This window comes from Macaca fascicularis, chromosome 2 (assembly GCF_037993035.2).
Source record: "Macaca fascicularis isolate 582-1 chromosome 2, T2T-MFA8v1.1".
NCBI classification, from domain to species: domain Eukaryota; kingdom Metazoa; phylum Chordata; class Mammalia; order Primates; family Cercopithecidae; genus Macaca; species Macaca fascicularis.
This window is the reverse complement of record NC_088376.1, coordinates 97,480,734-97,494,833: the sequence shown is the minus strand read 5'-3', so window position 1 is coordinate 97,494,833 and position 14,100 is coordinate 97,480,734. Positions and strand designations below refer to the sequence as shown.

The 14,100-nt window shown below is 42.9% G+C and overlaps 1 protein-coding gene across 10 annotated transcripts in view; it reads left to right on the top strand.

Annotated features, from left to right (window-relative positions):
• The first annotated feature begins 452 nt into the window (after nucleotides 1-452).
• LIPH (lipase H) overlaps nucleotides 453-14,100 on the top strand; it is a 55,326-nt gene continuing 41,678 nt past the window's right edge. For all 10 annotated transcript variants that reach the window (XM_065540331.2, XM_074031602.1, XM_065540330.2 and 7 more), the window contains exon 1: nucleotides 453-615. In XM_065540331.2, coding sequence (XP_065396403.1) covers nucleotides 567-615 — 49 coding nt within the window. In that variant the 5' untranslated portion in view covers nucleotides 453-566. The remainder of the gene's footprint in view (nucleotides 616-14,100) is intronic.

Here is a 14,100-nt window from a genome sequence, read left to right as displayed (position 1 = left end):
ATCTCCTGACTTCGTGATCCGCCCGTCTCAGCCTCCCAAAGTGCTGGGATTACAGGCTTGAGCCACCGCGCCCAGCCGAAATGTTCTTAATAAAATCTAAAGATTGCCCTATGATGAATGAGTGTATGAATTAATGTAAAAACTGGTTTTGTATATACAGGCCAACAGATACAAACTGGATTTGTTATTTCATTCACAGGAACCAAGGGGGAAAAGATCTCAAGTCACACTGGATTTCAACACACCAAGCCAAACAACTAATAAACCGCCCACAAAGAATGAAACTATTCTGAACTCGTCATTCTGCAAATGCAGATTATAATACTAAGATATGCATAAAATTGTATAAAGTAGACAGTAACTGACCTTTTATTGAAAAGAGGAGGAGTCAAAGCTCCTGAAAGGGTTGGGACTGCCTGCAGTCAGTCCCTAGGGAACTTCCTGTTGTCACCACACCTCTGAGTCGTCTGAGCTCACTGTGAGCAAAACTCCGCAGTGGAAACTCTTAAGCCTCTGCGAAGTAAATCATTCTTGTGAATGTGACACACGATCTCTCCAGTTTCCATATGTTGAGATTCTACTTATTCATCAGTTTGATGTGCTTGGCAAGATCAGGTAGGTTATTTACTAACTGGTTTTCTTAACTGCTTAAAAAATAGAATTAGTTGTGTTGTCATTTTGCATGTCATCATTCCACTTCCTTCAGTGAACTTTTTAAGTTCCATAGAGTCGTTTTTAAGGAAAAAGATATAGGAAGCCTGTATCATTTCCTTAGCTTTTCCTTAAAAAAAAAAAAAAAAAAAAAAAGATACAGGTTAGATGAACTTTCTAATCCTGAAAAAAAATTCTCAATAATAAAAGAAGCTATTATGTCTTCAAATTAATTTCTTCTTATGTACAACAATCAAATCTGCTGTAAAATCTAGAAGTCTTATTTTCTTTCTTAGTCTTTATCTATGCCTTTCTAGTTCTGTGAAATGAGATGATTTATTTTCTGGAAATACAAAAATTTATCTTGTATTTAATATATCGAGGGTTGGTTTTTACATTTTCATACATCGAGAGTTTATTTAAATTATTCTTAGAGAAAACATAATTTAATATAGATAAACTACTTGGAATGGTTCCTGGCATACTTATAACTTAAAAATTGTTAATCATAATGAGGAAATCAAAATTAAAACCCTAATGTACCTGATAATGTAACAAAAACAAAGTGAAATGCTTAAAAAAATAAAATTCGACACTTTGCAACCTTTTTAAGTATTCAGTTTTGTTTCAGATAGCTATGGTAATGAAGGTTGATATAATTTTTTTGAAGGGCAAAGGGTAAATATGTTATATATTCAGACCCATAAAAATGTTCCTGTACTTTAGGCTAGTAAAACCACTGCTGGGAATTTATTCTAAATGAATAACTTTTAAAAGAGAAAAGCCTCCTATGCAGAGATAAGTCTAACTATATTACTTGCAGTAACTTGAAACTAGATATAACCAAAATGTTTCTACATACAGGAATGGATAAAAGACAGTATATCAACTTAATTTTTTTAAAGTAGCCTTTAAACTAATTCTGATGCTATGCAGAAATAAGCAAACATTTTTAAAGTAACACCAAGTAGAAAAAATAGAACTTAAATTTGTTGGTAAACTATGATTACAACTATGTTAAAATCATGTATGTATGCCTGTGAATGAAGTTTAGAAGGGAAATGGAAAAATAGTATTAGGATTTCTGGCCTATAAATTTTTCTTTGATATATGGTTTTGAAGTTGATTTTCTAGTAAGTTAAAATCATAGCAATGATGATATTTTTAACTGAGAATTCGACTTTTTAAAGTATATGTTTGTTATCTTTTTTTTTTTTTTTTTTTTTTTTGAGGCAGAATCTCACTCTGTCACCCAGGCTGGAGTGTAGTGTTGCGATCTGAGCTCACTACAGCCTCTCCCTCCCTGGTTCAAGCGGTTCTCCTTGCCTCAGCCTCCCAAGTAGCTGGGACTACAGGAGTGCACCACTGTGCCTGGCTAATTTTGTATTTTTAGTAGAGAGGAGGTTTCACCATGTTGGCCAGGATGGTCTCAATCTACTGACCTCGTGATCCACCCACCTCGGCCTCCCAAAGTGCTGGGATTACAGGCGTGAGCCACCGCGCCCAGCCTATTATCATTTTTAAATTAAAAAAAATAAGCATAAATGGCCAGGCGCAGTGGCTCACACCTATAATCCCAGCGCTTTGGAAGGCCGAGGCGCGTGGATCACCTGAGATCAGGAGTTCAAGACCAGCCTGGCTAACATGGTGAATCTCGTCTCTACTGAAAATACAAAATTAGCCGGGCCTGGTGGCATGTGCCTGTAATCCCAGCTACTCGGGAGGCTGAGACGGGAGAATCTCTTGAACCTGGGAGGCAGAGGTTGCAGTGAGCCAAGATCGTGCCACTGCATTCTAGCCTAGGCAACAAAGTGAGACTCCATCTCAAAAAAAAAAAAAAAAAAAGAATATAAAGGTAGAGGTATCTTAAGTGGGTCAGGGCCAACCCTAACACAAAAACATGAGATGGCTTGTGGGTACCTTCTTCCAGTCTTTCATTATACATCTCCATTTATAAAGTTGAAAAAACAGCAACTTAATTTTTTTGTGACCTTCCTTTTCCTTAGCATCTTCTCAGAAGTAAAGTCTTGTTTTACATGATTCTAGAAGACTGTCACTGCTGCATGATAGAATCTCAGCAGACAGAGACACACAAGAATAAACTTCTGTACGTAGAAGGAAAAAAATAGTATAGCTGTAAGCTAATTCTAGTCTTCTCAGTGTCTAGGAAACCATAAACTTGGAACTTTCATTAGGGAGGGTGTTGGATAATATTCATCTGGTAGCAGACATTATTAATCTCAAATGCATGCACTTTCTGTTTTTCCCTTCTGCTTGCAGTCCAAAAATTACCAAGCATTAAAATGAGCTTCAGAAGTCCCAAGGATACAAGTCATTCAGTTTCAGAGATCTTTGTTTTGTTTTCTAATCTTTGTGAAACCATGTTAGGAATGTTTGCCATAATCTTACCAGTGAACAAAGCAACAGCTAACAAACTAAAGTACACTAGAATCCCCTGAGGTCATGATTAAAATGCACTCCACCTCCAAAAATCCAAACTTAGTAGGTCTGGAGTGAGATCCTGGAATCTACATTTTAAACACTTTTCTGGCCGGGCGCGGTGGCTCACGCCTGTAATCCCAGCACTTTGGGAGGCCGAGGCGGGCGGATCACAAGGTCAGGAGATCGAGACCACGGTGAAACCCCGTCTCTACTAAAAATACAAAAAATTAGCCGGGCGCGGTTGTGGGCGCCTGTAGTCCCAGCTACTCGGGAGGCTGAGGCAGGAGAATGGCGTGAACCCGGGAGGCGGAGCTTGCAGTGAGCCGAGATCGCGCCACTGCACTCCAGCCTGGGCGACAGAGCGAGACTCCGTCTCAAAAAAAAAAAAAAAAAAAAAAAAAAAAAAAAAAAAAAAATAAACACTTTTCTGGTTGGTCCTAGGGGCTCACACCTGTAGTCCCAGCACTTGGGGAGGCCGAGGCTGGAGGATCGCTTGTGCCCAGGAGTTGGAGGCTGCAGTGAGCTATGACTGTGCCTCTGAGTAGCCATTGCACTTCAGCTGGCTGAACAAGACCCTGTCTTAAAAATTTTCTCGCCCTGTCTGTATCTGGAACTTACAGGCACATACCATTGTGCCTGGCCTGGAAACTGCATTTTTAACAAGCCTTCAGGGTTTTTCAGCTACAGGTGGTACAATAAACACAGGTTTTAAAATATTGTTCTAAATTAAGGCTGCTTGACATAAGTATTTTTTAAAGTTACTCTGCTATCAATATTTTGGCCCTAGCAACTGTAAAACTAGGTAGATATTTTCCCAGAGGAAAGTGTTTAGTGCCAAAACCAGAATTATTTCCTCAGATATTTGTAATCCTCTAGAATGATTTAAAACTATTCCTGTATGGTGACTCATCTTTCTCTAACAAGTTGGCAAAGGTGAATGAGGGGGTGTGAATGTGCATATTTATGCACATGATTCAGAAATGAGAATGACAAAATCTGGCATCTCATTTATTTTCTCGGTTGCATCCTAAAGAAATACAGCCAGTGGGCCGGGCGTGGTGGCTCAAGCCTGTAATCCCAGCACTTTGGGAGGCCGAGGCGGGCGGATCACAAGGTCAGGAGATCGAGACCACAGTGAAACCCCGTCTCTACTAAAAATACAAAAAATTAGCCGGGCGCGGTGGCGGGCGCCTGTAGTCCCAGCTACTCAGGAGGCTGAGGCAGGAGAATGGCGTGAACCCAGGAGGCGGAGCTTGCAGTGAGCCGAGATCGCGCCACTGCACTCCAGCCTGGGCAACAGCGTGAGACTCCGTCTCAAAAAAAAAAAAAAAAAAAAGAAATACAGCCAGTGGTTTAAAGCAGACATATCCTTCTAATCAAGAGGGCAATCTGCCCATATGCTTCTTGCCTGTCTCTGCCCAGGGTAAAAAAGAAACAAATATTTTCTTTCCTTTTCTTTTTTTTTTTTTGAGACGGAGTCTGGCTCTGTTGCCAGGCTGAAGTGCAGTGGCGTGATCTCGGCTCACTGCAACCTCCGCTTCCTGGGTTCAAGCAGTTCTCTGCCTCAGCCTCCGGAGAAGCTGGGATTACAAGCACCCACCACCATGCCCAGCTAATTTTTGTATTTTTAGTAGAGATGGGGTTTCACCATCTTGGCCAGGCTGGTCTTGAACTTCTGACCTTGTGATCCACCTGCCTTGGCCTGACAAAGTGCTGGGATTATAGGTGTGAGCCACCACGCCTGGCGAAACAAATGCTTTACAAGGTTTGACCCTGTCCAACTGTAATCCTTTCACAATCTGGCTCAGGATGAGTTTTGTTTTGTTTTTGAGGTGGAGTCTTGCTCTGTCTCACCTAGGCTGGAGTGCAGTGGCGTGATCTTGGCTCACTGCAGCCTCTGCTTCCCAGGTTCAAGTGATTCTCCTGCCTCAGTCTCCCAAGTAGCTAGGACTACAGACATGTGCCGCCACGCCCAGCTAATTTTGTATTTTTAGTGGAGACGGGGTTTCACCACATTGGCCAGGCTGGTCTGGAACTCCTGACCTCAGGTGATCCATCTAACTCAGCCTCCCAAAGTGCTAGGATTACAGGCATGAGCCATCGTGCTCGGCCTAGGATGAGTTTTTTTGTTTTGTTTTTGTTTGTTTTTTGTTGTTGTTGTTGTTTTTGAGACAGTCTTGCTCTGTTGGCCAGGCTGGAGTGCAGTGGTGCGATCTCAGTTCACTGCAACCTCTGCCTCCTGGGTTCAAGGAATTCTCCTTCCTCAGCCTCCCAAGTAGCTGGACCTACAGGTGTCCACCACCACGCCCAGCTAATTTTCTTTTTCTTTTTGTTTTTGAGACTGAGTCTTGCTCTGTTGCCCAGGCGGAGTGCAGTGGCGCGATCTCGGCTCACTGCAAGCTCCGCCTCCTGGGTTCACGCCATTCTCCTGCCTCAGCCTCCTGAGTAGCTGGGACTACAGGCACCCACCACTACGCCTGGCTAATTTTTTGTATTTTTAGTAGAGATGGGGTTTCATTGTGTTAGCCAGGATGGTCTCAATCTCCTGACCTTGTGATCTGCCCACATCAGCCTCCCAAAGTGCTGGGATTACAGGCGTGAGCCACCGTGCCCAGCCTGCTAATTTTTGTATTTTTAGTAGAGACAGGGTTTCACCAGGTTGGCCAGGATGGTCTTTATCTTCTGATCTGGTGATTCGCCCGCCTCGGCCTCCCAAAGTGCTGGGATTACAGGCTTGAGCCACTGTACCCGGCCCCAACTCATTTTCTAACACAAGGAAGGCAAAGTTTCTGGCCTAAAAAAAACTTCAGATTTTTATTTCTTGGACTTTTGGAAATTCCTTTGGAACAGTGTTTTCAGGCAAGCATAAGAGTGTGCTCAAGCATAGGTTACTGTGAACATTTTGGCATCAACGCGTAATGAGCTTGTATCCCGGATACTAACATCCATTGCCAACCATGCAGATTACTTGAAAATGTATCTCTTAATCTTTATCTGGGTTTCAGTAAATACTTTCTTTCTTTCTTTCTTTTTTGGAGAGGGAGTTTCCCTCTTGTTGCCCAGGTTGGAGTGCAGTAATGCGATCTCGGCTCACTGCAACCTCTGCCTCCCAGATTCAAGCGATTCTCCTGCCTCAGCCTCCCGAGTAGCTGGGGAGTACAGGTGTCCGCCACCATGCCTGGCTAATTTTTTGTATTTTTAGTAAAGACGGGGTTTCACCATGTTGGTCAGGCTGGCCTGGCTGGTCTCAAACTCAGGCGATCCACCCTCCTCAGCCTCCCAAAGTGCTGGGATTATAGGCGTGAGCTACCATGCCCTGCCTTCAGTAAATACTTTCAGGCAGCATCAAGTCAGTAAACCTGACTGTAGACCTCTGTTCTAAAGAAGTTATTAATACACATCTGTCATGTGTGGGGGCAGGGTGGAGGGGTAGAAAGCTCAAGCACACCTTAGAAAGCAAAACTCCAGATTAAAAAGCAGTATGAGTCAGGGCTGTTTTACTTCCTGACTGGGCACTACACGTCAAGATTAATTTCATGTAGGACATGAAATTGACGTGAAATTCTGTCATGTAGGACTTCTGTCATATAAGTTTGGAGGTCAGTGGACCAAAGGGTCCAAGGCACCTTCATCAACCACAGGTCTGAGATACCTTAGATTTTGGGGACGGAGTCTTTCTGTCACCCAGGCTGCAGTGCAGTGGCGTGATCTTGGCTCACTGCAACCTCCGTCTCCCGGGTTCAAGCAATTCCCACCTTTGCTTATTGACTGTCGTAGAATCTCAGAACTTCCTCTCCTCTGTCCACAATTCTGTCTTCTTTTTACACAGATACCTCTTTGGATATGAATGAGGAGTCTCCTCTCTTTAAAGAGGTTTTCTCCCAATCAGAAATGTGGGAAATAAAATTAATTCCTCCAAAATGAGGTAGAAGCTAAGAAGCCAGAGCTGAGTGTGTATCTGAGACAGCATAGGCAGCTTTTCTTTTTTTTTTTTAAGACAAGGTCTTAACTCTGTTGTCCAGGCTGGAGTGCAGTAGTGTGATCACAGCTCACAGCTCACTGCAGCCTTGATTTCCTGGGTGCAAACCAACCTTCTGCCACAGGCTCAGTGTAGCCGGGACCACCAGCACGTGCAACCACACATAGCTAACTTTTTGATTTTTTGTAGAGACAGGGTCTCACCTTGTTGTCTGGGCTGGTATTGAACTCTTGGGCTCAAGTGATCTTCCCACCTTGGCCTCCAAAAGTGTTGGGATTATAGGTGTGAGCCACAGCACCGGGCGGGAATTTTTTATTTTTATTTTTTTATTTTTGAGACAGAGTCTCGCTCTGTCGCCGAGGCTGGAGTGCAGTGGCGCAATCTTGGGTCACTGCAAGCTCCGCCTCCAGGGTTCACACCATTCTCCTGCCTTAGCCTCCTGAGTAGCTGGGACTATAGGCACCTGCCACCACGCCCAGCTAATTTTTTGTATTTTTAGTGGAGATGGGTTTTCACCCTGTTAGCCAAGATGGTCTCGATCTCCTGACTTCGTGATCTGCCCCCCTCGGCCTCCCATAGTGCAGGGATTGCAGGTAGGAGCCACCGCGCCCAGCCTTTTTTTTTTTTTTTTTTTTTTTAAACAGATGGGTCTTGCCATATTGCCCAGGCAGGCTTTGAACCCTGGACTCAAGTGTTTTTCCTGCCTCAGCCTCACAAGTAGCTGGACTATATAGGCCTGCACCACCACGCTGAGCTTTAGAAATTTTTTCTTTTCTTTTTTTTTTTTTTTTTTGAGACGGAGTCTCACTTTGTCGTCCAGGCTGGAGTGCAGTGGCGCAATCCTGGCCCACCACAACCTCTGCCCTCTGGGTTCAAGTGATTCTCCTGCCTCAGCTTCCTGAGTAGCTGGGATTGTAGGTGTGCACTACCACACCTGGCTAATTTTTGTATTTTTATTTATATTTATTTATTTATTTTTGAGACAGAGTCTCAGTCTGTCACCCAGGCTGGAGTGCAGTGACTGGGTCTCGACTCACTGCAAACTCTGCCTCCCGGGTTCAAGTGATCCTCCTGCCTCAGCCTCCCAAGTAGCTGGGATTACAGGCATGTGCCACCACACCCAGCTAATTTTTTTTTTTTTGTACTTTTAGTAGAGATGGGGTTTCATTCTGTAGGCCAGGCTGGTCTCGAACTCCTGACCTTAAGTGATCCGCCTGCCTCAGCCTCCCAAAGTGCTGGGATTACAGGCATGAGCCACTATGCTTGGCCTATTATGATTATTTTACAGATGCAAAGCTGAGGCCCAGAGAGGTTAGGCAATTAATTACCAGAGGTCACATAGCTAATAGGCAGTGGAGTTGGATGTCAAACCTAGGTCTGACTCCAAAACTCACGCTCTTTCCAAGGTTGTGTTTTGTTTTTTTGTTTTGTAGAGATGGGATCTCACTATGCTGCCCAGGCTGTCTCGCACTCCTCCCCTCAAGGGACCCTCCCATCTCGGCCTCCCAAAGTGCTGGCATTACAGGTGTGAGCCACCCATGCTTGGCCTGTATTTGTGTTTAGGACATTAGACTAGGGTTGGCAAACATTTTCTGTAAAGAGACAGATAGTAAATATTTTCAGCTTTATGGACCATTAGTCATAACCACTCAACTCTGCCTTTAGAGCAGGAAAGTAGCCATGGACAATATATAAATGGGCATGGCCAGATTTGGTCTGCAGGAGACCATGCATTAAATTGCAAGAAAACATCTCAGGCACAGTTATGCTAAAGAAGTTACAGTCAGATTGCCCTGGTATCCTACCTGGATATGTTTCTTTTTCTTTTAAGAGATAGAAAGGAATAAATGATAATCATGCCTGTTCTAAATAGGAGTCTGAATTCCTTATCAAAGTATATTGGAAACACCACTCATCCAACTGTAATTTTCCAATGATCAACAGGAAATGGTATTTCAGAGTAAATGAATTTCAGAGTAGTTTGAAAAGGACAGGCAAAATTTCCCCTGTTTCAGATAAACTCTAATAGAAGAAGTTAAGCTTTAAAAACCACTTTAACATGTTCTGTGGTCACTGGTTATATGTGCTCTGTTGCACTACCTCTGAACAACCTTGACTTTGTACCATAACAATAAAATAACTCAAAAGGGTTTTGCTTTCTGAAGGCATACAAGTACCTGATGACTTCGGAAATATCAACAGAAATGAATATTTAAAGAATGAGGCCGGGTTCAGTGTCTCACACCTGTAATTGCAACACTTCGGAGGATCTGGTCTCTGCAGAACATGCTAACGTGTTGATATTCATTTGTTCAATCAACATTTATTGATGCTAACTCTGAACCAGGCCCTGTTCTTGGCACTGAGAATACAATGGGTGGAACAGATGAATTATCCTGGAGCTTCTACATCAGTGGGGAATTTTTCTGGAAAAAGGAAATAAGGCTTCAGGAATGTGGTAGGAAAAATGCAGTGATATAAAAAGGAGAAAATTCTTGCCCAGGCTCAGTAACTCATGCCTGTAATCCCAGCACCATGGGAGGCCAAGGCAGGAGGACCACCCAAGGTCAGGAGTTCGAGACCAGCCTGGCCAACATGGTGAAATGCCATATCTATTAAAAATACAAAAATTAGCCAGGCATGGTGGTGGGCGCCTGTAATCCTAGCTACTGGGGAGGCTGAGGAAGGAGAATCGCTCCAACCTGGGAGGCAAAGTTTGCAGTGAGCAGAGTTCAAGCTATTGCGCTCCAGCCTGAGTGGCAAGAGTGAAACTCCATCTCAAAAAAAAAAAAAAAAAAAAAAGTGAGGAAAATTCTCCAGGGTGAAATTCAGTACAAGAAAATAGAATATTGATCTTTCCTGGAGGAAAGAATATGGTTCAAAGCCAGGTCATCATTTAGGCTAAGGAATTTATTCCCAGATACAAACGAATTTAGGGATTATATTAACCATGAAACCTCCTTGAAAAGATAGTAAGAGCATCGGTCATGGTGGCTCAAGCTTGTAATCCTAGCACTTTGGGAGGTCGAGGCGGGTGGATCACCTGAGGTCAGGAGTTCGAGAGCAGCTTGGCTAACACAGTGAAACCCCGTCTCTACTAAAAATACAAAAATTAGCTGGACGTGGTGGCATGTACCTGTAATTCCAGCTACATGGGAGGCTGAGGCAGGAGAATCGCTTGAACCTGGAGGTGGAGGTTGCAGTGTGTCAAGACCATGCCATTGCACTCCAGTCTGAGAGACAAGAGTGAGAAACTCTGCCTCAAAGAAAAAAAAAAAAAAAAAAAAAAAAGACAGCAAGAGCCAGTCACCTAGTGGTGAAGGGAGAAGCTTAGGAAAAGGACTCAGTGAGCAATGGACATGCACTTTATAGAACTAAAACGACATAACTGGAGCAGTATGATTTCAGAAGATAATTACAAAAAAATAGAGATGGAATCTTGCTATGTTGCCCAGGCTGGTCTCAAACTCCTGGGCTTAAGCAATCCTCCTGCCTTGGCCTCCCAGAACACTGGGATTACAGGCGTGAGTCCAGAAGATAATTTTTATATCCAGCCTGTTCTCGTTATTTGTGTTAGTTATGCCCTATTAAGCAGCCTCAAACACTGACTTAGCAAATACTGAACCATTGCTCCTAGGGGAAGTACAAGGTTAGGTTTCTGCAAGCCTCTGGTCACAATATTTTTGTCAGCGGATCAATACATAACTTTCTGTGTGTTTCTGTTTAAAGGCATCTGATTTAATACATACTGTTGATTCATTAACATTGGACTTATGGCCAACAGCACTCTAACTCATGCTTGAATGAAGCTTACCTAACACATGTATTTTCTCTATAAGGCACATCATAGCCTTCTCCTGCTGAGAAACATTAGACAGCACTTTAGCATTATGCTTGGGTACCATTTTATTTATTTATTTATTTATTTATTTATTTATTTATTTATTTATTTATTATTTTTGAGGTGGAGTCTTGCTCTGTTGCCCAGGCTGGAGTGCAGTGGCATGATCTCAGCTCACTGCAACCTCTGCCTCCCAGGTTCAAGCAATTCTCCTGCCTCAGCCTCCCAAGTAACTGGGATTACAGGAGTGCACCACCACGCCTAGCTAATTTTTGTGTTTTTAGTAGAGACAGGGTTTCACCATGTTGCCCAGGCTGGTCTTGAACTCCTGAGCTTAAAGTGATCTGCCTGCCTTGGCCTCCCAAAGTGCTGGGATTACAGGCGTGAGACATCATGCCCAGCCCTAGATGTATTATTTAGCTCTCCTTCATAAGTGAGAACACGCAGTATTTGTGTTTCTGCATCTGTGTTATTTCACTTAAGATAACGGCCTCCAGTTCTATTTATGTTGCTGCAAAAGACATGATTTCATCCTTTTTTATGAGTACATAGTATTCCATTGTATATATACATATATACATAAAATATGTATATTATAAATATACATATGATAAAATATATCATATTTTCTTTTTCCAATCATCTGTTGATAGACACTTAGGTTGATTTAGTATCTTTGCTATTGTGAATAGTGCTGCAATAAACCTATGAGTGGACACCATTTTAAACAGTGAAATAACCAAGAAAAAGCACAGGAAGTGGTTGGGCATGTTGGCTCACGCCTGTAATTCCAGCACTTTGGGAGGCTGAGGTGGGTGGATCACCTGAGTTCAGGAGTTCGAGACCAGCCTGGACAACATGGTGAAACCCTGTCTCTACTAAAAATACAAAAAGTAGCGGAGCGTGGTGGTGGCCGCCTGTAATCCCAGCTACTCAGGAGGCTGAGGCAAGGAGAATCGCTTGAACCTGGGAGGTGGAGGTTGCAGTGAGCTGAGATCACACCACTGCACTCCAGCCTGGGCAACAAGAGCAAAACTCCATCTCAAAAAAAAAAGAAAAGAAAAGAAAAGAAAAGAAAATGGAAAGAAAAAAGAAAAAGCACAGGAAGCAAAAAACGTGGCACTAAGTGACTGTCACCTAAGTGTCCGTGAAAAGGATACCTGTTTAGAGTGTGAGAGCTGAAACAAATAAGAAGGCAGAGTGTTGCTGTCTCTGACCTCAGCTGAGATCATGCATGTCAGGCAACACAATTTTTTTGCCATTCTACACATGTCCATGAATGACTGAAAAGGTTCCTCGAGTATTGATTTTGGGGTGATGAATAAATCTGCACATAAGAAATCCACAAATATGGCCAGGCACAGTGGCTCACGCTTGTAATCCCAGCACTTTGGGAGGCTGAGGCAGTCTGATCACCTGAGGTCGGGAGTTGGAGACCAGCCTGGCCAACATGGCGAAAACCTGTCTCTACTTAAAATACAAAAATTAGCCAGGCGTAGTGGCACACGTCTGTAATCCCAGCTACTCGGGAGGCTGAGGTGGGAGAATTGCTTGAATCCGAGAGGTGGAGGTTGCAGTGAGCCAAGATCACGACACTGCACTCTAGCCTAAGCAACAGAGTGAGACTCTGTCTCAAAATAATAATAATAATAATAATAATAATAATAATAAATAAAACACAAAAACCAAAAAGAAATCCACAAATGTGGCTGGCTGGGGTGGCTCACACCTATAATCCCACACTTTGGGAGGCTGGGGCAGGAGAATCATTTGAGCTCAGGGGTTCAAGACCAGCCTGGGCAACATGGCAAGACCTCATCTCTACCAAAATTTAAAAAAAAATAGTCGGATGTGGTGGCACTTGCCTGTAGTCTCAGATACTTTCAGGGCTGAGGCAGGAGGATTGCTTGAGCCTAGGAAGTCAAGGCTGCAGTGAGCTGTGATCGTGCCACTGTACTCCAGCCTATGTGACAGAGTGAGACCCTGTCTCAACAAACAAACAAAAAAAAAAAGAAGAAAGAAAGAAAGAGAGAGAAAGAAAGAAAAGAAGGGAAGAAAGAAAGAAAGAAAGAAAGAAAGAAAGAAAGAAAGAAAGAAAGAAAGAAAGCTCCAGAAATAACGAGAATCGACTGTATTTGACAATGGGAAGAGAGTGCGTGTTTCTAGGGGTGTATGTATGTATTCTGAAGGAAGGATCAAGGAGGATTTGAGAGGCAATATAGGTGTATTAACTTTCTCATTTTTCTTGGTAGAGAATGAGTTGATAGAACAGATACAGTAAATAGAACAGAAACTCTGTGACTGATATATCAATACACAGAGGCTTAAATATTTATTCTGAAACTATATAAGGAATCACCAGGTGAGCTAAAAATAATGTTATAACTAATAAAAATCAGAAGGTAGAAGTCTGGTTAGTGGAGAGAAGTATTAAGTGTGTTAATGTCCTCGTCACATTATCACAAATAATCATTAGATATTGTCTCAAGGTACTAACGCCAGGGCTAGAGTAGAGTCAGGAAAGAGCTGTTCTGACAAAGATCAGCAACGGAGCACATGGCAGAAGTGGGCAGCGCACTCCGAGTTGGAAATCCAGTTTCCAGATGCCCAGAAATCCTTGCCAGGGGTTGCATGTTGGTGAATAATTAACTGTGGATAGATGTATTTCAGTCTGGAACAGTTCTGCATGTAGTCTACTTCTGGTATACAGGTCACACATCTACATTCCATGAAAAAGGATTTTAATTTTTTTTTTTCTTTGAGAGGGAGTCTTGCTCTGTTGCCCAGGCTAGAATGCAGTGGTGATATCCTGGCTCACTGCAACCTCTGCCTCCCAGGTTCAAACAATTCTCCTGTCGCAGCCTCCCGAGTAGCTGGGACTATAGGTACACACCACCATGCCTGTCTAATTTTTGTATTTTTAGTAGAGACGGGATTTCACTATGTTGGTCAGGCTGGTCTTAAACTCCTGACCTCAGGTGATCCACCCACCTCGGCCTCCCAAAGTGCTGGAATTACAGAAGTGAGCCACCGGGCCCAGCCGTAAATATTTCATATAGAGTTATCAAGGTGTTTACCAGAAGAATTAAAACAAGCTATAAACTTCCCAATATGAGAAAGAATACATACATACAAAAGAACCCCCGAGAAAACAACAACAAAAAAGAAGAAGACAATCCATAAAGCA